We start from the raw sequence: 27,751 nt of genomic DNA, 5'->3' as shown, positions 1-27,751 counted from the left end.
TGTGAACAGGTCTTTACATTGCATAAACTTCGGTAAAGCAAACATATATGGACTAAATGGCACAAAACTAATGACAAAACGTTTAAAGGCCATATGGTTATTAAAATTTGACTTAGACTACACATGGAAAACAACAGTTGTTTTTGGTTGTTGTGTTTGTATTGATAATCTTGTCAAGTTCATATAACCTGCGAACACAAACTAAGTTGCATTTAAAGTATTATTTAATACCGAAACCTTGTCATAAATGATCTGAAGACAATAGAAGGGGTTAAGTGTATTTTTGCAGTAATTAGTTATGCCACAGCATCTCTTCATGTTGCCACTTAGATCATATGCCTGAAGCTTCCCACAGGTGATTGGTGCCACTCACTGACCAATCAGGAGGCGTCTCGCTGCCATTGCAAAGTTATTAACCCTGTGGCAGTCTCGGACTCTCCCCGGGGTCTGCTTACAGCCTTAATCTAACGCAAATAACTCTTTCATTTCCCTGCCGGATCGCTTAACGGGGTTGCGTTGTCTTCGTTTAACCGAGGAGATTGTCTAATCACCGTGTCGAGCGGAAGGCAAAGGCGAGAGAGAGAGAGAGAGAGAAAGAGAGAGAGACAGTATGTCTGACGACTGTGCCGTTTGTTTGCCAAACACCACCTTGATGCGTTACACAGTTAAGGCGTCTGAAACATTGAAATGTGGCAAATTCAGGACAGACCCGTTGATATCTCTCGATCTAGAGCTGGTAAGTCTTGACTTTATGCCTGCCTCTCGTTTAAAGTGGATTGATCGATTAATGTATTTTTAATAACATAAAGGGTTATTGAATGAGCGAGTCAAACTGTGAACTTGGCAGGCGAGCGTCAGCATAAACATCATTGTGTCACATCAGCCTGGAAAATAAACTCAAAATATCTTCCTAAATTAGGTCTGCCTTTATAACTGCACACTTTGATAAAATGTCGGAATTTTATGATCGCTCGCGAGGTATTTGTGGGTCGAAACAAAGACGGAGCACTTTTCGCGCAGGTTCAATATCTGCAGAAGGTTTGACTGCGGATGGCCGCATCGTCTCCGCGCATTAACCGCGAGCGAGTCTACGTGTCATCCTCTTTAAAAGCTCGCCATGGTTCGTTTTTTTGTCCTGTCAGATGTTTTTTCCCTCTCGGTTAGCCGAGCAGCTTTTACATTCTCTTCCGCTCCGCGAGCTTCGCTGCACGAGCGAGCGCCCGTTGTTCATTTACGTAAAATCCGGATTTGAACGAAGTGACATAATTGTGAACGGTCATAATGGATTTGCGCGAAGCGACCTAAAATGCGTTATAGTTCAGGCTTTTAGCATGGTGGCGCTATTGCAGATGTCTTATTTAATGTGGAAAAACAACACACAGCACTGCCCCTTTGTTGGTACAAGAAAGCTGTGTGCATTTGCACTTATGTCATAAATTGGCTGCTGTCCCAGAGATGGCAACACCTTCAACCCTTGAGGTCAAGAGTGTGGTCTTGGTCATGCTCATTATGTCAATGTGTGTGACAGGGATGTACGGTGCCGGATGGATTGTTGCCCCTCTGGAGGGTCAGACGGGTCCCCTGTGGGCGATGACAGTCTTCTGGGAGTGCAGGTAAAACTACACTTGCGATAGATCATATCTTCTTAGGTGCTTTATCTTTGACATTTCAATCAGATAATACCTAAACACATGTGGTTACATCATATGTTCTTAATGCATGGATTTTTATAATTCCATGCTGATAAATCTGGATGTTTTTCTTGTTACTTGATGTGTTGTGGTCTTATTATGGTGTAAGTGCATGGATGTATGAAGGAGAGAGTATAGGACTGCATTAGCAGACAGAAGGGGAATGGTGCATGTTTTTGCAGTGAAACATGATCTTCTCATTACCGTCATGAGGCACTTGTCTTCGTCGTTTCCAGTGAGAATAGTATTTTAGATCGTGCTGTAACATCACTAAGATTACACTGGGGATAAATCTCCTTTTCAAGTCAAATTTAGGCTTTGTCATCTTCTTTTACCAGCATTTACACAAGATTCACATGTTTTTGATTCAAGTTACATTGCTTCCCTGATGTCCCTGTGAAAATCAAGTGATTTAGTGTAACACAAACAAAACCTTTTATGCAGCTGTCAAATCATTTTAAAAGTAGTATTTTAATAAAATAATGTTTGTAGTCAAATACAAATTGAGCTCCACATCCACAGAATATGATTTTTCAGTTTGCAAAACCAAAGGAAAGCACATCTTAAATATATAGGCTATCTGTTCCTGTTTAACTTTTGGTTAAACTATAGGTCTCATTCTAGTCAGAATGTGAGTCTGATACCGCTCCATAGAGATTTGATTATGGGGCGTGTCTCAACCGAACTAGAAAAAAAAAAACCTCTGCACTCAATTGGATAGATCTACAACCAATAAGAGCAACGGAGTAAATGACGGATGTCCTTCATTCATATTTTCAACCAGCAAAATGTCGCGGGCGCTTCTCTCTGTTCCTCTTTTAAAATGAATGCGCTGTCGATATCTTCTAACAGACGCGATGGCGGAATCTACACATGATGTTTCATAAACAAAGTTCGGGAGGAGCACGTACAAATAATCAATCCAATATCAACTTGTCATCAAACAATACCATGTCTAACGTTACAGAGGAAGCATATTCACTCTGTCAGTCAACTTACCTAACACTCCTTGACAGTTTTTCAGCATCCCTCGGTCCCTCCACCACCCCGAATCCTCACTCTTTTCTTGTTCTCTCACAACCAGGAACACGGGGGAGTATGGCTACCGAGCCCACAGCCCTCTCGGACAGCACGTCATATACGCATTTATTCTATCGTACTTATTTGTGTGAACTCATGACATCTCATATAGCCTACGCATTTATTCTATCTGACTTATTTGTAAATGTGAACTTGTGAAATCTCAATTCTCCAGCTGCAGTCGTCTTTGTTGTAAACTAATTCAAATCAAGTGCTCTTTGGTGACGTAACCGCAGACCATCTGTCCATCATCGATTAAAGCCCGCCCTGGCAATTTGATTGGCTCGGCCTTCTAGGAGCCGAGCATAATTACTCCTCAATGGATCGAGTCCAGACCGAACTTCCCGACCAAAAAATGTTGTGGGCAGGGTTTGGGCTGGCACCCAGGCTAGGTCTCATGAATTAGGTCAGTAACAAACCAGATGTTCATCCGCCTAGAAAAGTAATATCACTTCAGAAGTATGAATGAATGAACTTCTATATCAGACTTTTATTAGGGTGACCATATTTTAGTTTTCAGAAAAGAGGACGGGGGTGTGGTTTGGGGAGGCGTGGTTAAGGGGTGGAGGCGTGGTTGGGGGTGGATGCATCTAAAAATACTTGACAAATGCATTCACAACCTTGCAACTATGTTATTGTACTTTAATACATAAAGTAATACATCCTTTCCATACAGTGTTTGGCCCGCAACAATAAAATACTATTAAAACAAAAAAAACAAAGTTTAGCTTTTAACACCTTTTACATGATACTATTTCTTTTCATGGCCATAGGTTAAAAATCTACTACTAAAATAAAAAATCTACTACACTATTTCAGTAAAAAAAAAAACAATTTCAATCCTCCTGATGTTCTCTTGTAGCCTATACTTTCTTTATGTGGGCTTCTAAGTCTCTAGCACCTTTATTTGACACTGACACGTACGTGCCAGCTATGAAGTTCATGCATTCTGCTTTACACGAAACGAAAAAACGGGAATTTTCTCTGTAAATCATCTGTGAATTTACATTTGGGCTTTTTTTTTATTATGCTGTTAGCTACTTACATCTTATCTCGCACTTGATCATAAACAAAAGCGTCAAGTCACGCTGCTAAAATTCTGTGAACGTAAAGTCCGCCTACTTTGATTTGATTGGTCATTTCAATTATTCTGACATTGACGAGCAGTGACAGACCAAAGAGGCTGAGATGAACACACGCACAGGCCTCTGTATTCTGATGTGCTCTCTGCTTGCCGCTGCGGATTGAGTAACGCGCTGATTATAACAAGACATGGCAAAGCCAAAGCCGGTTTCATATGTTTTGTGTGCAAAGGCAAGCGTGTATTTAAGGTACACGCTTAAAGGCCCAATGAAAACCAGGATATTTTCATCACTTTATAAAAAACAGCCAGGACGTGAAAACAGGACATGTCCTGGGAAAACAGGATGTTTGGTCACCCTACTTTTATATAAAAACAAATTTACTAGCAATGAATTATTTGAAATATTCACATTTTTGCTTTTTCATCTTTTTTGATTTGGTCAAAAATATATGGCTTTACACACGGCACATGTATGCTTATCTTTGTGAGCCGACAACGGCTGTGTCTCGGTACCATCTTTACTTTTATTCTTGCTATGCTGAACAGCCAATCAGAGTTCTCTCTCTCTCACCAACGGTCCGTCCGACTAGAGCCAGCGGTGCAGAACACAACGAAAAAACTAAGCCAACCGATGCTCAAAAATGGCCTGAGATTGCCAGGCTGTCGGCTTGGTGTTTCTCTGCCATAAACTGTATAAAACAATGGACGTCTGTGATGTCATCCGTAGGTTTCTGAAGAGCATTTTTGAAGCCCAAAGTGGACGGAGCCGTACGTCGCCATCTTGGCAGTGCGTCACTGCACGTCACTCCTGGATAACCGAAAATGGGCAAATAGGCGGGATTAGCTGCGGTGAAGTGACTGCTAATAGACAGCAGACAAACGGCTAGTAGTGACAGCAGCAATCCACCTGTCACTCAAGTGGCCACGCCCTTAATTATGCAGAACTTTAACTAATTTAAACGGATGAGTTATAAAAAAAAATTAACCCCCCTCACAGTTGTCATGAAGGCCAAAATTAGCTATATAGACCAAAATCACTTTTTTCGTACCAGGCTGTAAAAATAAATTCTGCTGTAAAGTTGGAAATTTTAACATGGGGGGTCTATGGGATTGACTCTTTTGGAGCCTTTCTCTAGTGTGTTGGGTTCAAAAGAGAGACTGGATGGTTGCTGACTTGGTCTTGGCCTTTAACCCTAAAACCAAGTCTTAACCCTCAAACAGCCCTTTAAAGGGGTGTCAGAACGTGAGGACCAGCCAAAAAATCCCCACTATACTCTTTTGTCCACACTCTGATGGTCTAAAACTCAAACTAGTCCTCACATAGATAAATATACAAGCATATTGCACACATTACCATTCTAAAGTCTGAGGTCAGTATTATTTTTTTTAAGAAATTAATACTTTTATTCAGCAAACTGATCAAAAGGGACAATAAAGATATTTATAATGTTACATTATGACATTACGTGTATATTTATATAACATTTTTAATATTAATATATTATTAATTATATAAAAATGTAATAAAAAAAAAGTACAGCAGAAAAACTTCTGTAGCTGGTTAAGTTGGGGAAATTGCCTTGTCTTGTCAAGACAAAGTTTATTTATCAAATACACAACAATACAGCATGCAACACTTGAAGGCAACGAAATGCTCTAAAATATAGCTAGTTTATAAATGTGAAAATATGTATTTACTGTCATAGCTCAAGCTCACCTGTTTTACCATGTGTAGTCGCTGACTACAAGATGGATTGAGTAGAACCAGCAGCCAAGAATTATTCGGCGTTTTCCCCCCTAATATTAATTAAAATTATATATCATGCTAATGCACACCGGGCAAAAAATAAATGTTTTTGAAGAGGCGCGCTTTGCAAAAGGTATGGGAGTGGTTTTCACTCCCTCCCCCCTTCGCTCCACGCGCCACAGGCGCATGCGTTGTAAACCCATGTGGGAATGGCTGATCTGGGAACGGGGGGTTGGGCCGCCCAACACGAGCAAACCGTTAAAGAGTGTTTTTAATGTCCGCCATGTTGGCCATGGCGCACTGAGCCTGGAATCAGGGACCGGAGCGCGTTGGAAACACACACCGAGAGAGTGCGACCGACACCCGGCCTCGCGCCTCTGCTCGCCCCGCCACCTCCACCGAGTGACCCGTGCACTGCTGGACACCGAACCGGCATCATCCATGAGAACTTTAATCGGACTAGTAGGGAACATTAGGGGATCGGATAGATTTATGCTGCATCTCGAAATATAAAGAAAAATGAGTAAACTGTCGTTTCGGGCGCGGGCGCTGGACGCTTCCAAGCCTCTACCCGTCTTCCGCTGCGAGGACCTGCCCGATCTGCACGAATATGCGTCTATTAACCGGGCAGTACCACAGATGCCCACGGGGATGGAGAAAGAGGAGGAATCGGTACGTTTTATTGCTTCGAATCATGTATTTTGGAAATAATTTAATTTTTCTTGTCAGAGGCGCGTCCCTTGCTTCTCTGCGCCAGTGTACACAAAATGGCCGCCATTTCTCCTGCAGAAACGCATCAAATCTGTAGCTACGGTACGATACGGTCGAGGTTTAGTATATTGGACCCAAATATTAAACGTTTTTCTCTGCAAATATAACCTCGGAGGTGATTACTACGCAGTATTTTTGCCGATAGAGGGGTTACGGAGTACAAAGGAGTCACGTGACCACGGGGAAAGCCGCCATTTTGTTGATTATACTAGGGCTCCATGGAGGTGCAGTAACGCGCACTGAACCAAAGGGGGCGCCAATCTCTGCGCCCCTAAACAGAAATCACCAATTAACACCAGCAAAACAATCAGTGAAGTAATGTTTAATATTTGAACAATTCAAAGTGTCCATGCAAATACGTTTTTTTTTTCTTAAGAGCCACAAGCTTTGGTCAGAAAACCTGTCATATCAAAGAAAGCATATATTTCTCTTTAATTGCATGTGTTCTTTAAGGAGGTATGCTTAGAAGCAATTACATTTGTGTGCATTGTGAATGTATTGGTGAATGCATCTCTGAATTGACAGAGGAAGCATATCTGGCCCTACCGGTCTGTTTAGGTGTATGCAGTTATCCATTTGACCGGGGGGCAGGGGCGCACATGAGGCCTTGTTTTCTTTTCTCAACACAGGCACCTGAAGCTCTTGACATTTCTATTTCATCTGTTCTGTAGATCAGCATATAACAAGTAAACTTTATACACATCAAATGAAACGATCTTTTCTTTCAGCAATTATTAATGTGGAAATATTTAGATCGGATCCATTAAACTAAAATTATTTCCCCCATGACATTTGTCTTGTGTATTTCTGTTTCTCAGTTGTGATTATTATTATTATTATTTATTTTTTAAATGCATAAAATCAAAGAAATAAATCAACATGTTTTAAACTGTTGTTCTTGTTCCACATATATTTGATTTGCAAATCTTGAATGAGAATGATTCACATTTTACACACTGATCTATTAATGCGTGCAAATGTGCTGGGGGAAATAATATGCATGTAGTAAACATGTCTGTCTAAAAGTGAATGTGTTAAAATGCTAGGCGTTGGTGTTAACCTCAGCACTCTGGGACAGGTGTCAAGACTGTTCATGTTATGGTGTTTGGTGTGAGACGACAGACAAGTGTATGTGCTGCTGTCCCACTGACTGTTTTATATGCTCATAATAATGGGGTATCAGGGACCAACAGTTTGTCTGTGGATTTTTATCACTGGATTATATCAAGCGGGTGATGTGGTCAAAAGTTTGGAATAATTCAGAATAATGCATTTTTTGGAAAGAAGTCTCTTATGCTCCTCAAGGCTGCATTTATTTTATGATTTATTTTGTAAAAATGGCAATAATGTGAAATATTTCAATTTAAAAACTTTTCTATTTGAATAGTTTAAAATATAACTGATAACACTTTACAATAGGCTAATGTTTCATTAGTTAACTACATTAGTTAACATGATCTAATAATGAACTGCACTTCTACAACATTTATTAATCTTTGTTATTGTTAATTTCAACATTTACTAATACATTATTAAAATCAAAAGTTGTATTTGCCAACATTAGTTTGCACTGTGAACTAACAACGAACAGCTGTGTTTTAGTAACGTGAACAAGACTAACAAATACAGTAGAACATTTATTTTTCATGGTTAGTTCATGTTAGTTGATACGTTAATTAATGTTAGCAAATGAAACCTTATTATGTTACTGTATAATATATTTCTTTGATGGCAAAGCTGAATTTTCATCATTATTACTCCAGACTTCAGTGTGTCACAATCCTTCAGAAATTATTCTAATCTGTTGATTTGGTGTTCAAGAAATATTTCTTATTCTCAATGTTAAGAACTGTTGTGATGCTTTTTGTGGAAACCCTTGATACTGTGGCAGAGCTAGAGGGGTGTCCAGGGGTCTGGCACATTCAGCGTGAGACTATGTTGTTGACAATGTTCTCACGCCATGAAAAATACAATGTGCAGATTAATTTTGATATGAAACAAAGTCTTAGCTTTCAAATTATGTTCATATTATTATGAAATTTAAATGATAAAACTGTTTTGACATTCTTTAATGTTCGTGACAGATTGTTGTAGCCACCTGAGTTCAAGCGAAGCAGGAGCACATGTGAACTAATCATCTCATCTCAGTGTCCATAAACTATAATTAGCAAGAAAAATGTGCTCTAGAGAGGAGCGTTTTGCAGAAATTATGCACTAAATTAGGTATTCATTATAGGCTATTTTTATTAAAAATAATCTCATATGCAATTGTATAAAATTAGTTGTTCATTTTAACATCTAATAATTCCCTGTAAAGTTTGTTGAGAGATTTTCAATTTAATTAAGTGTAGCCTACTACATGTCCGTGCATGTGTTCAAATTAATCGATATTGAATATATCGCAAGCTTATGAATAATTATTTTCCCACAGGAATAATTTTCACTCAAAGCTGAACTCAAAAGTTGGCATCCCTGTTTGAAGTTTAAGTGTCAGGCTTCCTCAACTTTTATGAAAGTCACTGTAAGGTACCGTTAGATATTTCGCTAATCCGATCAGAGAAATAAGAGTTCCAGTAGCCTAACGTTCATTATGTTTACATCTGTGTTAGTAATACACTTAGTGCAGTCACAGTGTCTTAAAATTACATTATAGGTATGTATAGGTTGGTAATGGAATGTAATCAGACATCCAAGGTTTCATTCATGCTTTATGCCAGGTTATGGTTATACGTTAAGTTTGTTTTACGGAATTAGCCTTGGCCACCCTATATATAAAACTCTAGTTTCGCTGTGTGGACACATTACCATTTAAAACTTTGGGATACGATCTTTTAAAAAAATATATTAATAATAGAAATGATTATCTTATTCAACAAATATGCATTAAATTGATTAGAGTTACAGTAAAGACATTTATAATGTTACAATTTAATTTTCAAATAAATGCTGTTCTTTAGAGAGAGTTTCCACAAAAATGTTTCAACCAAAACTGTTTTCATTGATAAAATAACCATCAGCATATTAGAATGATTTCAAACCTTTTTGTTGACCGGTTTAGTTTGTTAGAGGTCAGTGTTCGCTGTCTTGTAAGTGAATGTATATTTGAGAAAAAAAAATATGTTTAGTGAGGTCGGTGTCTTGCCGTCTGCTGAGATTGGAGCATGTGCAGTTTTTTGTACTGGTATGTCAATGTTTTGGTTCGGTTTGCATCTGACAGATCCAGCTCTGTGGTGTCAATGGTTTCCTTGCATTGGTGGGAACTAAGAATGGGCCACAGCAGTCGATTATTTCAGTCGATGTTTTTACTAGGGATGCATCAAAATTCAGGGAAATCAGTGACCGAAAGAGATGCTGAACTGTCAAAATGTGCCGTCGGAGGAGCACTAATTAAATGTCTGTTTTGTGCGCATAAAGTGGACAAGATACAACAGTTATGTCAGCTGTGTTGATGCTAGCTTTGGATTGGCGATATTCATTTCTCAGTTTTTTAATTGGTAATGATATGGTTTCTATCTAAAATCTTATGTTCTGTGCTGTTTTTTGTTGATTAACTTCACTAAACATTTGTAGCGCACCTGCCATCCAACAATCACAAAAAGTTTTGTTACTTTTAGTATGAAGCAGAGCTTCCACTTTTAAATTCAAACAATAAATGTCATTTTAGTGCTTTTTAATACAGCGTTTTATATAATTAATTTTATGGATTGTGATATTGACCTTGTTTGCCATTTTAAATAGCTGTGGTGATACCATGGTGTTAAAAACGTAAACAATCAAACAGCACAAAATAAACATAGATGAACACCAGAAGGTGTGTTGAAAGATATATTAGAGCAAAGTGAATCCTGTTTCAAGTCTGTGACAATCAGTGTTTCCTCTTGGAAAGACATCAATAAAACTGTTTGTAGGCTATACGATGTCACTTAACTCTACAATTACCTCAAGAAAGCTATAGTGTCCCATAAAGTCATTTGTGACCTGTGGCTAAGAGAAAATAGCTAACTCTTAGAATAATTATTTTCTAAATCTGCCCTGTAAATAGACCTATATTAATTATTTTACTTAACCTGTTAGTGATGTCTTCATTATTTAATGCAGGTTATGTTTGAATGGACTGAATCGTTCATGAAAACAAGTTAGCCTATTACAGTTTAATGTCATTTAAATGTTTACATTTCACCAACAAACTGGAGTAGATACAATTGTTATTAAAAAGTTAAAATAAAAACTGCCTAATGTGCAATAGCTATTTGAGTGTTGATAATTGAGTTTAAACTTAATTCATTTATTATTTAGTTTAGGTTTTCGGCTAAATGCATTCAGAATTTTCGGTGTCTGCCCAAAATGAATGTATAGCCTACATGTTTTAATTGTGCTGAATGCTGATAGTGTGCTGTGCTGTTTGACTGTTGAAGACTTCTACTTCTCATCTGGCCACTGTGTTTCTGTTGCATTCCACATTTGAGGTTGCAATGCTTTGAGATCAGGGATGGACATTTTTCAAAAAGATTCAATTTGAATATTTGGGCTCATAAAAAAAAAATCTTTTATTTAAATGAATTTGAATGAGAATGGTGTTATTTTTCAATCATTACGTTTTTACGTTTTTCAATCATTACCATTTCTGGACATGCTTATTAGCAAATATACACAACAAGCTTAAATTTTATAACTTGATCTTTTCTTTTAGTTGAAAACCTTAAACAATGTGTGTAAACTAAAAATATCTTGGGCACTAAACATGGTGATTGGTTGAGTTCACACAGCATTTCGATTGGTTGACTCCACGCAGCATTTTATTTCAACCACCATTTTTAAATGTTTGTTGTGTGTGCAAGTGTGTTGTTTGCTATTCGAATCAACAATGAGGTTCAGGCTTTATTAAGGCCTTAAATGTGGAGGATGAAATCCAGTGTGAATTGGAAAGTTGTGCGCAGTCCTACGTTACCGGACTAATTTGCCTAATCTTTACAATACTTTAGACTGGGATGGAAACCGGTCTGGAGGAAAAAAGTTCCTGAGACAAGTTGTTCTAGGTAATTTCGGTGGGAACGTGGCTTCTGATAACAATGAGGCCAAATGCACTCCACCAACAGACGTTGCAGGGACACAAAAATGAAAGATTGCTAAGTGAAGTTACTTACAGCGCTTTGTGTTTTCTGTTCTTAAACCTGTCTCTCTGAATGAAACTTAAAGGAAGCATAGCCTATGTGTGTTGATCAGAATACCATTTTTGTGTTTTATTAACAAAGGCAATGCAATAATTAATTTTTTGGTGCAAAAAAAAAAATGCTGGTGTGGTTTGTCCAGTCGTATATGCTGCCTATACGTTGAGTGTGAAACTCCAAACAATATCTTAAAGTGGAGTCTGTTTATGATCGATAATCTTAGCATTTTGTCACATGACTTGTCAATCAGCCAAACCCCACATTAAATTGCACTTGCAACTTAATTAAATCTTGTCTGTGTTTTTATGTAGGAACACCATCTCCAGCGGGCGATCTCTGCTCAGCAGGTGTACGGGGAGAAGAGAGACAACATGGTGATTCCCGTCCCAGAGGCTGAGAGCAACATTGCATACTATGAGTCCCTCTATCCGGGGGACTTCAGGATGCCTAAACAGCTCATTCACATACAGCGTGAGTCATTCAGCCTTTACCCAGAACAAATATCTCACATTCAGGCTTGAGGTTTGTGTCCTTCACGCCTTTTACTGCTGACTTTACTCAGCTGTGACATGAAAGGCAGCAGAGAGGAAATAAAATAAATCCATTTTGCAAGAGCCCTTCAAAACAGACTTGAGCAATGGTGAAACACTGATTATGATATAATAATATATTGTGTCTGAATACACTGTTACTTTTGAATGGCCGTCAATGGAGGAAGATGCTGTATGGAGTGTGTAGTTTGTTTTCTACCTGGAGTTTACAAGCCTAACCAGCCAAACGTTGATCATTTGGTTCAGACAAACAAATTGTCCCAAACTCATGGTAGTTGGAGTCAGTAGCTGTGTTACCATCCACCTATTTAAATGCACATTTTGGAATATCGCATGATGGAAATGCCAAGATATGCTTAAAATATGCATAAAAACATGTATAAATCTTGTGTGCTCAATTGAGACAGACAAAGTCATTTATGATGTAGGAAGTAAGAGCCACAGTGGCTTCCCTGATTGTAGCAACTTCCATTTTTATTATAGATATTTTACACCAATTTCCCAGGAAGTGATGATTTTGTTCTCTTGAACACATGGGATGGAAACGCTGCGATATTTGCTTTGTGTAAATCAAATTTTGCGCACAAGTTAAAGTCACAATTTTAAATGTAAACATAGCCATGCTGGTCCTCTCAAACAGATTGCAATTCAATTTGATGCCACTAAAGGCTCAGAAATTACACATTACACCTTTATTGATCACACGGATTGTTTGTTTACCTGCAGTCAAACTTGGATTATTGTGGTTTTGGTTCACAGTAAAACTGTTTTGACTCTTGTTGTTCTTTCCCACTTTCTCCAATCTACTCTTGCTACATACAGCGTTCAGTCTGGACACAGAACAGCCAGATTATGACCTGGACTCCGAGGATGAGGCATTTGTAAATAAGCTGAAGAAGAAGATGGATGTAGGGGCCCTGCAGTTTGAAGAGATGATCGACCGGCTGGAGAAAGGCAGCGGACAGCAGGTACCAGAGACGGGCAGAACTGGGAATAGTCAGAACTGTAGATATCTTTTTTTATTTTTAAAGGATTTTAATTGTGGTTGTGATCTGTGCTCAAGAGTTTAATTTCAGAGACCCTTCAGATGATTTTATTTGATTACTGGTCATGACAAAGTTTTTATGTATTCTGAAAAATCACAATAATACAATAAATATAGCGGATAGCTGTTAATATAATCAAAACATTTTTACATTTGCATGTTTATTCATTTGACAGATGCTTTTATCCAAAGTGACTTGCATTGCAATAAAGGTATACATTTTATCAGTTTATGCATTGCCTTGGAATTAAACCCATGACCTTGGCGTTGCTAGTGATTTGCTTTGACCACAAGACTGCTTTGAATCGATAACATTTTCCGATAAGAGTGTAGCTGTAACATGTTTGCTTGTTTGAGGAAAATAAAGTGTTTGTTTGTTTCTTGTTAATAAGCATATTAAATTTATGTTTTGAATGCACGAACTGTTCCCTAGCCTGCACTAGTGTTTCTGTAAGGGCATGCTTATTCTGCAGCTGATTTATGGGTAAAACTGTAAGCATAGTAGAGCTAATGATTATTCATAGGCTGATGGATGAGCCAGGCCAGTTGATCAGCAGTATTAGTTCATTCTGATTGTCAGCCTTGTCCTTGTGAATGGACAACACACCACCTATGAGCTATTATTGTTACCGAGTCATGGCTCATCAATAAGGATATCAGCCCACTGTACTTGTCACCACATCTTACCGTAGCTGATCATGTGCATGTTTTCTGAGAATCAAGTCTTACTGCTGTTCAAAGATTTTGGGGTTGGTCAGATTTTTGTTTTTGAAAGTCTCTTATGTTCACCAAGGCTGCATTTATTTGATTAAAAAATACAGCAATAACAGTAATATTGTGATATTTTACAATTAAAAATAACTTATTTTAATTTATTTATTTATTATACATATGATGGCAAAGCTGAATTGTCAGCATCATTACTCCAGTCTTCAGTGTCACATGATCCTTCAGGAATCATTCCTATATGCTGATTTACTGTTGTGCTGCTTAACATTTGTGGAAACCATAAAAAAAAAACAGGTTTCTTTGAATAAAAAGAATTCTTTTTTTTTTTAGTAAAGACATATATGCAACAAAATATTTGTCATATTTTATCAATTTAATGCATCCTTGCTGAATAAAAGTATGAATTTATTTCAAAAATCTTACTGATCCCAAATATTTAGATTTATTGCTTTGAATTTTGCTGATTTAATTGACTAACATTGAATGAATAATTGAACTTGACATGCATTGGAATCGTTTGTTATGGTCAGTTTAAGGCAAGAACAATGATACCTATATTAGCTTCTACACCAACAGCCTTGACAGTCTTTTGACCACTACTAATGGTATTAATGTTCATTAGCCTGTTTTCTTGATAAGAAGCTTAATTAGAAACATTCTTTCTCTCAGCCTGTGTCTCTGCAGGAGGCCAAACTCTTATTGAAGGAGGATGATGAGCTGATAAAGGAAGTGTATGAGTACTGGAGCAGGAAGAGGAAAGGGTGTCAGAGCGGCTCTTTCATCCCTGTTGTCAAACAGGAGAAGCGTGACGGCTCCAGCACCAGTGACCCCTACGTGGCCTTCAGGCGCAGAACGGAGAAGATGCAGACCCGAAAGGTAAGAGGAAAAACGCATTAGGAAGTGACTCTGCTTATGGATTAACAAGAGAAAAGATTTACAAGTTTTCTTCCTCTACAGAATCGTAAGAACGACGAAGCTTCTTACGAGAAAATGCTGAAGCTGCGTAGGGACCTGAGCCGGGCCGTCACTATCCTGGAGATGATCAAGAGACGAGAGAAGAGCAAAAGAGAGCTGCTGCACCTCACGCTGGAGATCGTAGAGAAGAGGTACACGCACATGTCATGCACCTTCTCATTTGTGGTCCCGGAGTCTTGTGATCATGTTCAGCCTGGAAATATCAAGAACAGGAAGTTTGAGTGCTGTCCAGACCTAGAAAAATCTATTAAATTTCTATAGTAAATATATTTTGTAATATGTTTCTTATATTTAGCTCTTAAAATATTTTGATTGGACATTTCACAGAAATTCCTTGTTTTGAAAACCGTGGTATTATAGATTGGTTATCCCTGGAGTGTGTATTGTTTGAGCTCATGATGTGTGTGTGTGTGTGTAGGAACAACATGGCTGATTTTGGAGGGGAGGTGATGGCAGAGGTTTTGGCTCAGAGAGCTTTGGAGAAACCGGTCATCCCTCTGATCCCAATCACAAACAGCAACCAGTACAGACACACAGAACATGACCGGGACTACAAAATCAAGGTACACACACACTCAGAGCTATGTTTATCTGGGCAAGCTGGCTTCCCCTTGTGGTAAAAACACATTCTGTGCAACTGTTGCATTTTGCTTCTGCTAAATTATCTCTATTTCTGTGTATTCCCATTTTTGTCCAGTACAACAGAATTACTTAGTGATAGTTATTTAATAAACATTGTGTGTATTTGTTTCTAATGTTCGGCTATAGATGGATAAGCCAGAGGTTGTGCGGCAGAAACGAAAGTATGAGAAGAAGGCAAAGCCACTGCCGTTTGCAGGCTCTGTTCACTCAGGCCCGGCAGTCTTTAACACTAAAGACCTCAATCAGTATGACTTTCCCAGCTCAGACGATGAACCCTTCTCACAGGTACACGTGTTAAATCACAGAGGTTCATGGGAATCCTTTTCTGCTTTCTCTTGGTATAACACTCTCCTTTTCATTTCCTCAGATGCTCTCTGGTTCTTCAGAAGTCGAGGAGGAGAACGATCCAGATGGTGTGTTTGGGTTCAGGAGGAGAACAGGCTGTCAATATCAGGCTGTATGTTGTGATGCATCTTAATATGCATGAATTGGAGCAAAAAAAAGTACACTCTCTCGCCCAGTGTGAGGCTGCAGTCTAGGCCATGTAGTTTTAGTAAATGATTCTCTATTTTTTTGTCAAAGGTACGTCCGGGACTCGTGTCCGGTTGGCCCTGGTCAGACCCTGCCGAGGGCGGGGTAGCAGATGTGCGGTATCGCTATTCTCTCACCATGCTCACGGTCCCACGGAGATGCCTGGGGTTGGCACGGCGACGAGTGGGCAGAGGGGGCAGGTGAGTTGAGCCCCTTATCTTACAGAACTGCAGTTTTAGTATTAAATCAGCAAATATTTTTGTTATGAGTAATTGCAGTTCAGTTCATTTGTATTCTCATCATTTGATAACTTTTATATCATGTATATTTCAGTTCATTTACACCTAAATTAATTGAATGAAATCACAAATTTTAATTTGCTGTTAAAGGTCTTCAAAGATAATACAAATTAAATTCCAATTAAGCACATATGAAGATAATATAATTTCAGTTAGTTGTGTGTTTTAAATTTGCTGGGAAAGTACAGTTTAATTCAAATATGTAGTATCATTATTTATAATTTACAATTTAATTAGTATAATTTGAATGATTAAATTGTATGACAGTTTATTTGTATTATCTTCATTGGATCTCACCACTTAATATTTGTGATTTAATTCTGTAAATTTGCTCTTAATCGCATGTTAACATTTACTGAGAATTTAAATTTAACACTTAATCAAATGTGAACATTGTCATATTACTGCAGTTAATTGCATATATATGTGCAAATAAATATAAATGAAGGTAGTACAAATTAATAGTGTATATATAAATATAACATGAAATAGATTTTCTCAGTAAATATTGTGGAATTATTTGTGAATAAAAATGTTAATTATTTGGCATATCATGCAGTTAATTCAGTTCAAATATTTAATTATTGACTGTCCTAATTTAATATTTCTTGAGTATCATATGTATGTTGTAAGAAATGTTTAAACCACATTCACTCTGCAAGCTAAATTTCTTTCTCCCATCTGTTTTGTAGGGTTTTATTAGACAGAGCTCATTCCGAATTGGATACTGTGTATCATGGGCTGGACCCGGATTCCCCCGCATTCCCATCGTTGTCTCCCACGCAGCAGCCCAGCATGGATACCTCACACACCAGCACAGATACCTCTGCCCCCTCCTCCACTTCTCCTGACCTCACACAAGTCCTGCTCAATATCAAAGCCTGTCGCTGGAGGCATTTCAAGCCTCGGACGGCACCGCCTGACGATCCCGACAATCCCGAGCACTGGTCCGCACGCAGACCTCGCCGTGGCTTCCTCATCCGCCCAATCAGCACGCTTCAGACGCAGAGAGGCCCCGCCTCCTACACCAGACCACCTGCCCCTCCACCCACACCGGGTGAGTCCACTGTTGCCAAACCGTTTGTGTGGAGCTGCTAATCTCAGATTTGCTTTATCAAGGCAGAAAAAGTTTTGTAACAAGTTTATAAAGTTGCTTTTAAAAGGTGTGTTGTGTAAACCACTTCTGAGAGCACCCTCTGGCGTTCAGATGGAGCAGCATTTACTACCGATCAGCCGCACTGCACAGACAAGCCGTGCATAATATAACCACAGCTTTTGCCGAGTCACTTGCGGTTTCATTGCGCCAATACGTCAATATTCTCACTTAACTATATTTCTTGTGCTGTCCTGGATGTGACGTCACTGATCGGTTCTCTGTGTGCTCCTGCAGCTTTCACCCCTGAGCAGTACCAGCAGCACCAGGAGCATCTCGCACTGATGCAGAAACAGCAGCTTGAACAGGTCCAACTACAGCAGCGGGCCGGCAGCACAGCCGTCACCAACAACCCCCAGGTCAGCCTTCAGTGACAGCGTCTCTAGTGCCTCGTGTCATGTCACTGCATGCTGATATGAATATGAATTTGTTGATGGGCTTACTGATTTCGACTGAATGGTTGTCCTCTGTACATGGGACAATGTTTTAAGACTTCTGTTTTGGCTAAATAGTCATGAGAATACATTCTTCTGTTGTCGTCATTAGTTTGCACTAAAAATGCAATGCTGTTTGAAGACACGTTACTCCTTTTCCCAAAATGGACATGTTTCCGCAGTTAACAGTAAATCTAGTTATAAATCATAAGGTTTATTTCATTTGTAAAACAAAAAATGAATGTACATTCATAACACTTTACACTACACGTTTTATTACCTTGGCCTTAAATAACAGGAAATGGGTTAATGCTGCTGTTTCTTGTAATTGAATATCATCATTTGTTGAGTACATAAAAACATATCTTTAATGGATACACCAGAGCTGCTGTTTATCATTTTCAAATGTATTTTTTTTTTTCTCAGAGTTTGGTGTCAAAGACGATAGACGCTGCCAGTGCTCAGTTTGCTGCCTCTGCATTGGTGACTTCTGACCAGCTGATGGCGCTGAAGAGTAAAGAAGAGGGAGTTGGTGTCAATGGAGTCGTCTCAGCCTCAGGTTGGTCTTTTAAACTGTACACTTTCACTTTATATATAATATAATGGTTTATTTTTGACTCGGGAACTTTAACTTTGACTCAACAGGCGTCTATAAGGGCTTGTTACATCACACAAGCTCTGCAGTGTCGTCCATCCTTCCGTCTGCCAGCCCTACATTCACCTCATCCCCCTCTCCCGCTGCTGCCACCACCACCACTAACAACGGAACCTCCTCGGCCAATCATCACGTCAGCACAGCTGGCCCCGCCCCTGGCCAAGCGCTGGTGGGCGGGGCTGTGAGAGTGAGCTTGCCGTCACCAGCAGGAACCTTGAGTGTGCGGCAGCTGCAGCTCCAGCGTCAGCTCACCGTTCCCGCCTCTGCCCTAAAACTTGCTGTCAACGCCAACAGACCCATCCCCAAGGTCACCGCAGGGTCAACTACACTCGACATGGGGCCCAGGTGAGAATCTGTGGCATCAAAGGGATATTCCTGATGAAATGGAAATTAAAAGTAGGGCTGCGCAATTAGGCTAATTGAAATAAAACTTAAATAGTGATATGGCTTAGTGCAATTATTAAATGGCAAAGGGTGTTTTTTATTTGGGGGGGGGGGGGGGGGGGGTAAATTGCTTGGAAGATTAGAAATAAATAGATAGGGTTTTAATAACGGCTATAGAGTGCTACAGGTATGACGTCAGAACCCGGAAGTCTAATTTGCCGCTGGTTCCCTCAGGACTTTCCTATGGGGTTTTTATAATGGTGTTTTTCCCTTTCTTTCTTTCTTTCTTTCTTTCTTTCTTTCTCTTTGTAAAATAAAGCCTGTGGTGAACATAAGTTGACAAAATATTCAAACGTTTTGTTCTACAAAGTATACTACACACCCCAAGCTGTCTTTTCTACAGTAGTCAGCATTTGCAGTGGATCAAACCCTTGAAGTTATACATGAATTTTGAACAATACCCGTTCTTGTCTTTGGACAACTTTGAACTTTTTTGATCCACTTCAAATGTTGACTACTGTAGTTACTTGTTGTAAAAAGTGAACATAAGTGCTTCAAAAATGGGTGTGTAATTTACGTTGTAGAAAAAAATGTTTTAGTAACTGTTAGTCAGGGTTCCCATGGGTCCTTGAAAATTTGTGAATCTGAAGAAAAAAAATGCAGGCCCTGGAAAGTTTTTGAAAATTGCATGGATACCGGTCCTTGAAAGTGCTTGAATTTATTTAGTGCTAGGAAAAAATTCCATATTATTCCCTCCGGTCTGCTAATGTGTTATTTCGCTTGTTTGATTTACGTCAGGCGCATTTACGCGTTACGTTAAGTGTTTCCCGTGTGAGGTACTTTGTTTTGTACATTGCCATGACGTTCACGCGTGCGCAAAACTACTAGGATGGAGCCTCAACGTTTGTTGTTGGACACAATAAAAGTGTTCCCACATTAAGTCCTTGAACTTGAGGGTATTGGACCTGGAAAGTCCTTGAAAGGTCCTTGAATTTGAAGTTAACCAAGGTGTGGGAACCCTGCTGTTTCTTTTTATTTAGCAACGTTTTTTTTTGTTTGTTTTATTTCATTGTGTGATTTACTAGACTAAAGTAATAGGTTTAATTTGAAGTCACATGATCAGTTGATTTAATTGAGTTTTGTCTTGCAGGGAAAATCACGATCAAGAGAAATCGCCGTTAAACAGTCTAACAGACAACACAGTTGCCATGGAGGTCACGTAGCCCCGCCCCCTCAGCCGTTCACACACCACCTCTCAATCGAGGCGTCTCCTTTAGGTGCTATGCATCGTAGCGACGCTGTTTCCGTGGCAGCCGTTGGGACTTAATTGCAATGCTCATCTTTTTTGTTTTTCCTCAATTTTGTTACTGTTTAAAATATCAACATCTGTAAATTATGAAATATTGAAAATATTCTATGTACATACATATTTGTAATACACCCCCTTGTATATAACATTACTTGAATACAGAAATCGTTCATTTGTGATGTTTTGCACTTGGGAAAAAAATCTGAAAAAAAACTGCGATTTTCGTAGCGTGTGTGCAGTTTGTGTGTGTGTGTGTGTCGGAGATTGTGAATGTTCAAGTGTTTGTGAGACTGTATCTGAATGTATGTGTCACATGCATGGTGCAAAACCTGCTGTTTTATCTATTTATTGTGAGGTGTTTACAGTTTTGTTTATTTTTGTTTTATCCCCCCTTTAAATTCTTTTTTTTTTTTTTTACTACACTGTAACCTCCTGGGTTTCTGTGTGTGCGTGTGTGTGTGTGTGTGTAGGTAAAGCCATTGTATGTGAACATCTCTTGTTGGAAAAGCAGCAGGGGTTCATCTGTCTGTCTCTCTCTCTCTCATGTGGCTGCTCCCACTCCACTCAAGCACTATTTTTTTGTTAGTTTTTTTTTTTTTTTTAATCAATGCTGCTTTTGTATGTTTTCTGAGTCTTTTTTTTTTTTTTTTTTCTGGAATCTGAGAGACCCTTTTTCATTTGGGGTTTGTGAAACTTAAAAAATGGGTTTATTTTTATTACCTCTGTTTTTGATGACTGATTGTACGTCCCCTGTCTGTTATTGGTGTGTAACAGTAGTTCATAAGGGAGAGGACTACAGTGACATCTCAGTATGTTTCTTTATCATCATCATCATTCCACTTTATATGAAAATAAGGAAAACGAACAAAAAAGGGACGTTTTGTTTCCTGTAAGACTTCATGGTGGCACCCTTCCTGTGGGGCCAGCATGAGCTCTCTTCTGTGAAGAGGACGGTACCTCACAAGGCTACTCGTAGTTGTTGTTTGTATGTACCACAATCTGAATGCCCGTTCCAATGGCATCATCTATCTTTGAGGTGTTTTTTAGTCCCACCTGGAAGAATGAATTAAAAAAAAAAACTTATATGACAAAAAATGTTTAATAAACCCAGGGCATTAAGTGTTTGACCAGCACAATTCTGTCTGTCATTTTTATTTATTTCAGATTTGCTATGAACAATTACAGCTCTTTCTCTTCATGACACATGCAGTTTTATGTAGAATTCAATACAGGGAAAATATGAATGTCAAGTCCCCTTTATTAATTACATTAGCCTTAATCAAAAAGAGAGTCACACAGGTTTTGAACATAAAGAAAAACATTTGTGTAAAGGGCCATTTTAATTTTTGGTTGAATCCATTTTAAGCGATACCTGACGGACTTGTTAATTTCTTAGTATAATTGAAATCTGGACATTTTCATGTTTTATTAGATTACAGATTCTAAGACTCTTCAAATATATCAGTAATAAGAGTTATTTTGAATAGTCTGTAGAACTCCTTTCAAAACATAACTTCCAGATTCTAATATGACTCTTCTAAAAAGGCACCAACAGTGAAGTCCCTAAAATATGACCAAAATCTTAAAACCTGTCATTTATATGTGGCAGTGATAAACATCATCAAATTCACAATATTATGAATATTGTCTTCATGTATAAACTATACTATCATTCAGCTCTAAACGGTTAATTAGACAATTAAGCATCAACATCGTAAAACTCTGTAAAGCTGCTTTGAAACAATATGTATTGTGAAACACAATATACATTTACAAATGACTATTACTATTTCATGCACCTAAATGATTTTAGATCTATTTGGTTGACGTCTTTATTCCCATCCACAGCTCTAGGTAAAGATGCTGCTATAGCAGTTTTCTCCTAGTTATCAAGCTGTGCCATTAGTCCCAAAACAAGGACCTTAGAAATGGAGAGACACAAGAGATAAAACATGATAAATCATGTAGAAATAAGTATATATACAAAGCCAACCAGTATGTTAAGATCCACACTGCACCCAATGATCATACGCTATTGCACTGAAAACGTGTACATTTAATATACAATATTCTTATGGAATTAAAATCATAAAAAAATTGTCATATTACAGTTCTCATCATTGGTGCATCTCATTACTGGTGCATTCTTAGTTTTTAATATTAGTCATAACTTACCTTTGCGACGTCTCCATAGAAAAGCCCTGGGAATTCAGATGAATAGTCACCTCCTGGTTGCAGCTACATCGGCGGTCCTCATATTTTGAGCATTTTTGAGACTGTTTATTGCATATGAACCTTCATCAGAAAGCACAAAGCACAGCATCACTACAGAGTCTTTAACAACCCTGACAAACTGCTGTATCAATTATTTGTGTGAGAAACAGACCAAAATGTAAATTGTTATTGACTGCTAATGAACCAGGAGATCTAGGGATAATGTAAAGAAAAATAAATCTATGAATAGCAATTCTCAAACTTTTGGTTTGTTTCTCACAAAAAGGTATTATGTGGAAAACATTCACAAGTCATACTTTTATGGTGTTTTTGTGTCCTTTTTAAAGGTTGAAAGCTCTAGTCTCCATGAAATTAAACGGAAAAGACGTTTACTGATGCAAAATGTTTGATGATAAACCAATACAAACCCCTCAACTGTCACAATACAGGCTGGTCTTGTGCGTGACCTCTGCAAGATCTTGATTCCTTCCTCCAGTAAATAGAAAGCAACCACCCTAGATATGGATACACATTACACAGATAAAATGATTTTGTTTTTAGGGACTGATAATTCCATACTTCCGAAATGTCTTTTTCACACATTCATTTGATCAATGAGGGCTTAGACAGAAGGTGATTTCATATCTTTTTCTTACTTGAGTTCTGTTAGACTGGAGCAGTTCTGGACGATTTGGAGGGTCCAAACAGACCACATCTTACTTAGACAGTTCACTGTCATTCCAATCTTTTTCAGTTTAGAGAAAGAATAGAGAAAAGACATTAACGCATCTGAATCTCCTCTGTGAATTGTCTGAGAAAGTCTGGTCCAGTCGATTAGACCTGCTTTTGGAAAGGAGAGACTGAGTGATATCAAAGATGCTCCTAGGTCTTCACACAGTGGATGATATATGCGGATGCTATACAAAAAAGAAAAAAGAATGGTATCAATGTGGTTGTTGTTGTGTCTGTAAACCAACAAGTCCTTTCTTAGAATAACCTTCTGTGATATATTTATTATTATGATCAATTGATGGTCTGTTGTGCACCAGTCATTATTTGCATCGTCAGCATTAATCATACCTCTGTTTACATCCTGTTTTCGGTGGAAGGCCATAGTAATCGATTGTCGAGTTCACGCGCATAGGTTTAGTGCCTATGATCACGCGCGTGAACTCGACAATCGATTACTATGGCCTTCCACCGAAAACAGGATGTAAACAGAGGTATGAGCGCTGGCTGAATTAACTTAATTTTTATTAATATCTCTAACATCTACTGCAGTCAGATTCACCCGTGTTCACTCGGAAGGAATCACTCACATTTTCTGTGCACTTGTAATGACACATCAAGGATGTTAAGAGGCTAAAAAGCAGGCTTACTACTTGCCCCATTGAAGTCAATAGGGTGCAAATTTTAAAAATAGAATAACTCGGTGTTGGCAACACCGATTTTTGTCGTTGTTCTCTGTATTGACAGCACTCCAAATGTACAAAAAAATTAGCTCAATGTTAAAATTTACCGGAGTTCTCCTTTAATTCAAAGAAGCTGAAGTGTGATACTTTATTGTTTGAGCTGTTTTGGGTCACCAATTTATCTGCATTATTACCACCATAATTCTGAATGTATTAGATTGTGCTGAAAAAAAAAAACAGTCCAGATAAATGTCAGATTGCCAGGAAAAGGCTTATACGTATTTTAAAATGTATGCAATGTACCTGTTATCACTATAAAGCTGCTTTGAAAAAATCTTCATTGTATAAAGAGGTATATAAATGAAGGTGACTTGACGTGCACATGTACTGGTAGATTAAGCTGTTGTGGTTATTGAACAAGGTGATGATATAACTGGTTATCCAAAATATAATCGTCACATAACTCTTTGGTTATCACGAGAAACGGCAATTTGATGAACAGGAAAAATCAATTTTTCTTCACCTGGAGAGCTCTTTACTGATTGACAGATCAATTCTGAGATATTTTGTAAATGGGTTGTCGACATCAAAGCTGTAAATCAAATGACAGAAAAAAAAAATAACTAAACATAATACAAAAGCACAACGAAGGATGATAGCTCATGTATATAAAACACATGAAATGTATAAAATGTATTTTGAGACATTACCAATGAGAGCTCAGGGTCTGTTCTCTTGTGAGAGCACACATCAGATCAATAGTATCAGAGTCTGATAAACCTTCAAGAGTCAAGCTTCAAAATCAAATCCAGAAGATGAATGTGTAGATTAAATAATCAAGTAAACTTGCAATAACAAACAATAAAAACATAATGACACATTTGTAAAATGTATAGAATATGTATCTGTATACAGATATTTCAATTTTAGAATAATAAATCCACAAGTAAACCAATTAGTGATGGTATGTATATATAAAAATAGAATGAATTAGATAGATATTAATTAGATCCACAGAGTATCTGTTTTGGAACAAAGCACTTACTGTATTTCCTTAAACTTGTGAAGAACTGGCAGAATCATAAGCAACTTTTCAGAAGTTAATCTGGTGTCAATATACAGATCTTCCATGCACTGACAGCACTGAGAGCAGTACAGCAGCGCCCAGCAGTCTGTTCTTCTTATGACAACACCATATGCACTCACTCTTTTCAAAGCTTCCATAGCTTCTTTCACAAAGTCCTCTTCATGAAGTTCATAGAGACAGTGAAGGAAAAAAAGTGCTCTACTCGAATACATGTAAGGATGAAGCTCTTCCAAAATCCATTCTTTCAGATGAGCCTGTGTTTTTGGATGGACAAAGAGACCGTGTTTCTCAAGTGTGCGTCTCACATCCTTATTCAGCAGACCAAATGCAAACTGAACCACAGCTGCAAAGCGTGGAGGACTACCACAACTTGAGTTATCAATAGAAAATAGCTGTGTAAATTTCCTCTGGGACTCTTCTTCATCCAGAAGGACAAAGTACAGAGCGGTGAAGAACTCCTGAAAGCTGAGATGCATGAAACTGAACATCGTCTCCTGACGTATTGTTCTTTTAAACAGGAACTTGCACAGGAATGGATTGCCAGCAGGGTCTGAAACTGTTTTATTAACAGTTTTCTCATCCAACAGGACTTGCTGTTCCAGCGTCCCTCTCTCTGCCAGCTGACCCAGACTCCTCAGCAGGGTCGGGACGGACTGACTCAAACCCTGGCAGTGATGCTCCAGTAGAGTGGACACAAAGTTAGCATAGATGGAGGTGGTGGTTTCCAGTCCACTTGTTACATTTGCACCACTTTTGAATCGTTCATTGATAGTTGTGCAGATGATCCAGCAGACGACAGGGATTGAACAGGCGGTGATGAGAGTTTCATTTGACTTCACAAATGTATAAGCCTTCCTGAAAAGCTCCTCATTCTGAAAAAACTTCTGGAAGTACTCCTCTACCCCCTTCTCAGAGAAGCCCATAATCTCAGAGAAACGCTGAGGTCCTTTGAGCAGATTACTCAGTGTGTCTGTAGCTGTAGATCTGGAGGTGACCAGCAGGAAGGACTCTGGCAGGATTCGACCCCTCAGCAGGTCACAGAGAACGACCTCAGGTGGGGCTTTCTGAAGCGAATCAGTGTTTGGTGACATGTAATAAATGTCCTGTGTGAGTCTCAGCTCATCAAATCCATCAATGATGAAAAGCACCTTCTCTGGTGAATGCTGTAACATCTGTGAGATCTGGTCTGATGTTAACCTGCAGCTGTAGCTCAAGATCTCCACCAAACTCTTTTTGCCAGGAATGCGGTTTATTTCTTTACACTTTAAGTGGAACACAATATCAAACTGCCCTTTGTAGAGGTCACCAGATGCCCAGTCCATCATGATCTTCTGCACAGTGAAGGATTTCCCGTTCCCAGAATTTCCCTGCAGTATAACAGCACTAGGACTGATCCCCTGACGGTCTCGGTCGAACAGAGAGTTCAGATGGACGGAGTCACCACTGCTCCTGGAGCTGAGAACCTGCTGGAAGCTCTCTCCACTCGAGCAGATCTCTTCTACTCTCTCTTTTGGATCTCTATGTTTCTGAATGATCAGAGGTTGTGTGTAGCGCTGAGACAGCAGCACATGTTCACCAGGCCGTGAGTTATACTCGGTCACACACTGATACTCGCTGCAGATCAGCTTCTTATGTTTTAAAATCACTGACCTTGTTGCTGCACACATAAAATAAGCAATTTTAAAAAGGGTTAGTGAATTTTAACTAATTAACATAATTAAAACAATTTATGATTCTAATACAGTAAGACATTTCAGAGGTGGAAGGTACAACATTCAAGACATTTCAGTTTTATCTATTACCCGAGGTTTGTGTTTTTTCAGAGGGTGGGCGATACAAAGTAAAACCTGCAGAAAATAAGACAAACTTTCTTTAAATATCAATAAATTATAAATTGTCAACAGCTAAATCTAAAACATATACAGCATTAATATAGTTGTATTAGCAAGTACCTGTTAGATCCTTCTTCTAATAGTACAATGAATACATTTTAGCACGACATGTGATTACACACACAAAAATACTCAATACATTATCAGAAAAATTATAATGGTCTATATTATTAGCATCTATGAATGTACAACACATTTTTCTTACCAGGTGCATTGTGTACGATGTGGACATTGCCTGTTATTGTATTGTTAGTGAGTACAGGAGCTGTAATATGGCCTCCACTTTGAGCTGCAGCGCTCACATTTGGCCCAGAGTGAGATGTGGAAATCTTCTTCTTACTGCGAAACTCTAGATAACAGGGGAACATTTTTAGACACCCGTAATAACACTGTATTATTGTTGTTGCTTTTAGCCTTAAATATCATGAATTAAATGAACACTTATTCGGTAAAATACAAGCTTTGTGTACAGCTGAGAAGCAGAGAAAGATTTGACAACGTTTTGCGTTATGCAAAAGCACTTTTACTTTACAGACTAAAAATAAAACTTGAAATATTAACTTAAGTTCTGATGAAATCATTAAACCCAAAACCATGAGATAATAATAATAGTTAGAAAATGCCTTGTTGACATACTGTAAAAAGGGTCCATTTCAGATCATCCTCTGCAAGAATATTAAGTTAACACACAATCAATAATACGAAAGTGAATGTGAATTTTCAGAACTTTAAGGATATTTTATATCACACTTAAAAGAATAAACGCATGGTGATAACAACTAGTCTTTCCATCAGAACAAGTTTATTAGTTAGCATAAGTTCTGCGACGTTACCTTTTTCAAGGGGTAGAAAGTCTGAATGACGCAAGTTGAATAAACAGACTGGTGATTCCGTGATC

The 27,751-nt window shown here is 38.4% G+C and overlaps 2 protein-coding genes across 6 annotated transcripts; one reads left to right on the top strand and one right to left on the bottom strand.

Annotated features, from left to right (window-relative positions):
* The first annotated feature begins 361 nt into the window (after positions 1 to 361).
* On the top strand, positions 362 to 21,393 carry epc1b (enhancer of polycomb homolog 1 b). Of its 4 annotated transcripts, XM_081374256.1 has the most exons (16): positions 398 to 736; positions 1,529 to 1,613; positions 11,853 to 12,012; positions 12,915 to 13,060; positions 13,314 to 13,349; positions 14,536 to 14,742; positions 14,824 to 14,972; positions 15,260 to 15,404; positions 15,610 to 15,768; positions 15,851 to 15,940; positions 16,066 to 16,214; positions 17,006 to 17,370; positions 17,704 to 17,825; positions 18,327 to 18,459; positions 18,546 to 18,900; positions 20,090 to 21,393. In XM_081374256.1, exons 2-16 carry the CDS (start codon positions 1,545 to 1,547, stop codon positions 20,160 to 20,162), a joined length of 2,358 nt encoding a protein of 785 aa, XP_081230382.1. In that variant the 5' UTR covers positions 398 to 736; positions 1,529 to 1,544; the 3' UTR covers positions 20,163 to 21,393. The 4 variants fall into 4 exon arrangements, with proteins under 4 accessions (XP_081230383.1, XP_081230382.1, XP_081230380.1 ...); XM_081374257.1 differs by lacking the exon at positions 13,314 to 13,349 and having other exon boundaries at positions 362 to 736; XM_081374254.1 differs by lacking the exons at positions 398 to 736; positions 1,529 to 1,613 and adding an exon at positions 5,796 to 6,274.
* Positions 21,058 to 27,751, bottom strand: nlrp3l (NACHT, LRR and PYD domains-containing protein 3-like). 2 transcript variants are annotated; one of them, XM_081374249.1, is made up of 11 exons: positions 27,687 to 27,751; positions 27,490 to 27,518; positions 27,059 to 27,202; positions 26,764 to 26,808; positions 24,920 to 26,618; positions 24,585 to 24,668; positions 24,398 to 24,466; positions 23,119 to 23,379; positions 22,891 to 22,977; positions 22,424 to 22,543; positions 21,058 to 22,169 (listed from the first exon to the last, which is right to left on the bottom strand). In XM_081374249.1, the coding sequence occupies exons 2-11, from the start codon at positions 27,503 to 27,505 to the stop codon at positions 22,151 to 22,153; spliced, it is 2,544 nt and encodes an 847-aa protein (XP_081230375.1). In that variant the 5' UTR covers positions 27,506 to 27,518; positions 27,687 to 27,751; the 3' UTR covers positions 21,058 to 22,150. The 2 variants fall into 2 exon arrangements, with proteins under 2 accessions (XP_081230375.1, XP_081230376.1); XM_081374250.1 differs by lacking the exon at positions 24,585 to 24,668.

This window comes from Scardinius erythrophthalmus (assembly GCF_964197995.2).
Source record: "Scardinius erythrophthalmus genome assembly, chromosome: 9".
NCBI lineage: Eukaryota > Metazoa > Chordata > Actinopteri > Cypriniformes > Leuciscidae > Scardinius > Scardinius erythrophthalmus.
This window is presented reverse-complemented; position numbering and strand designations above follow the sequence as displayed.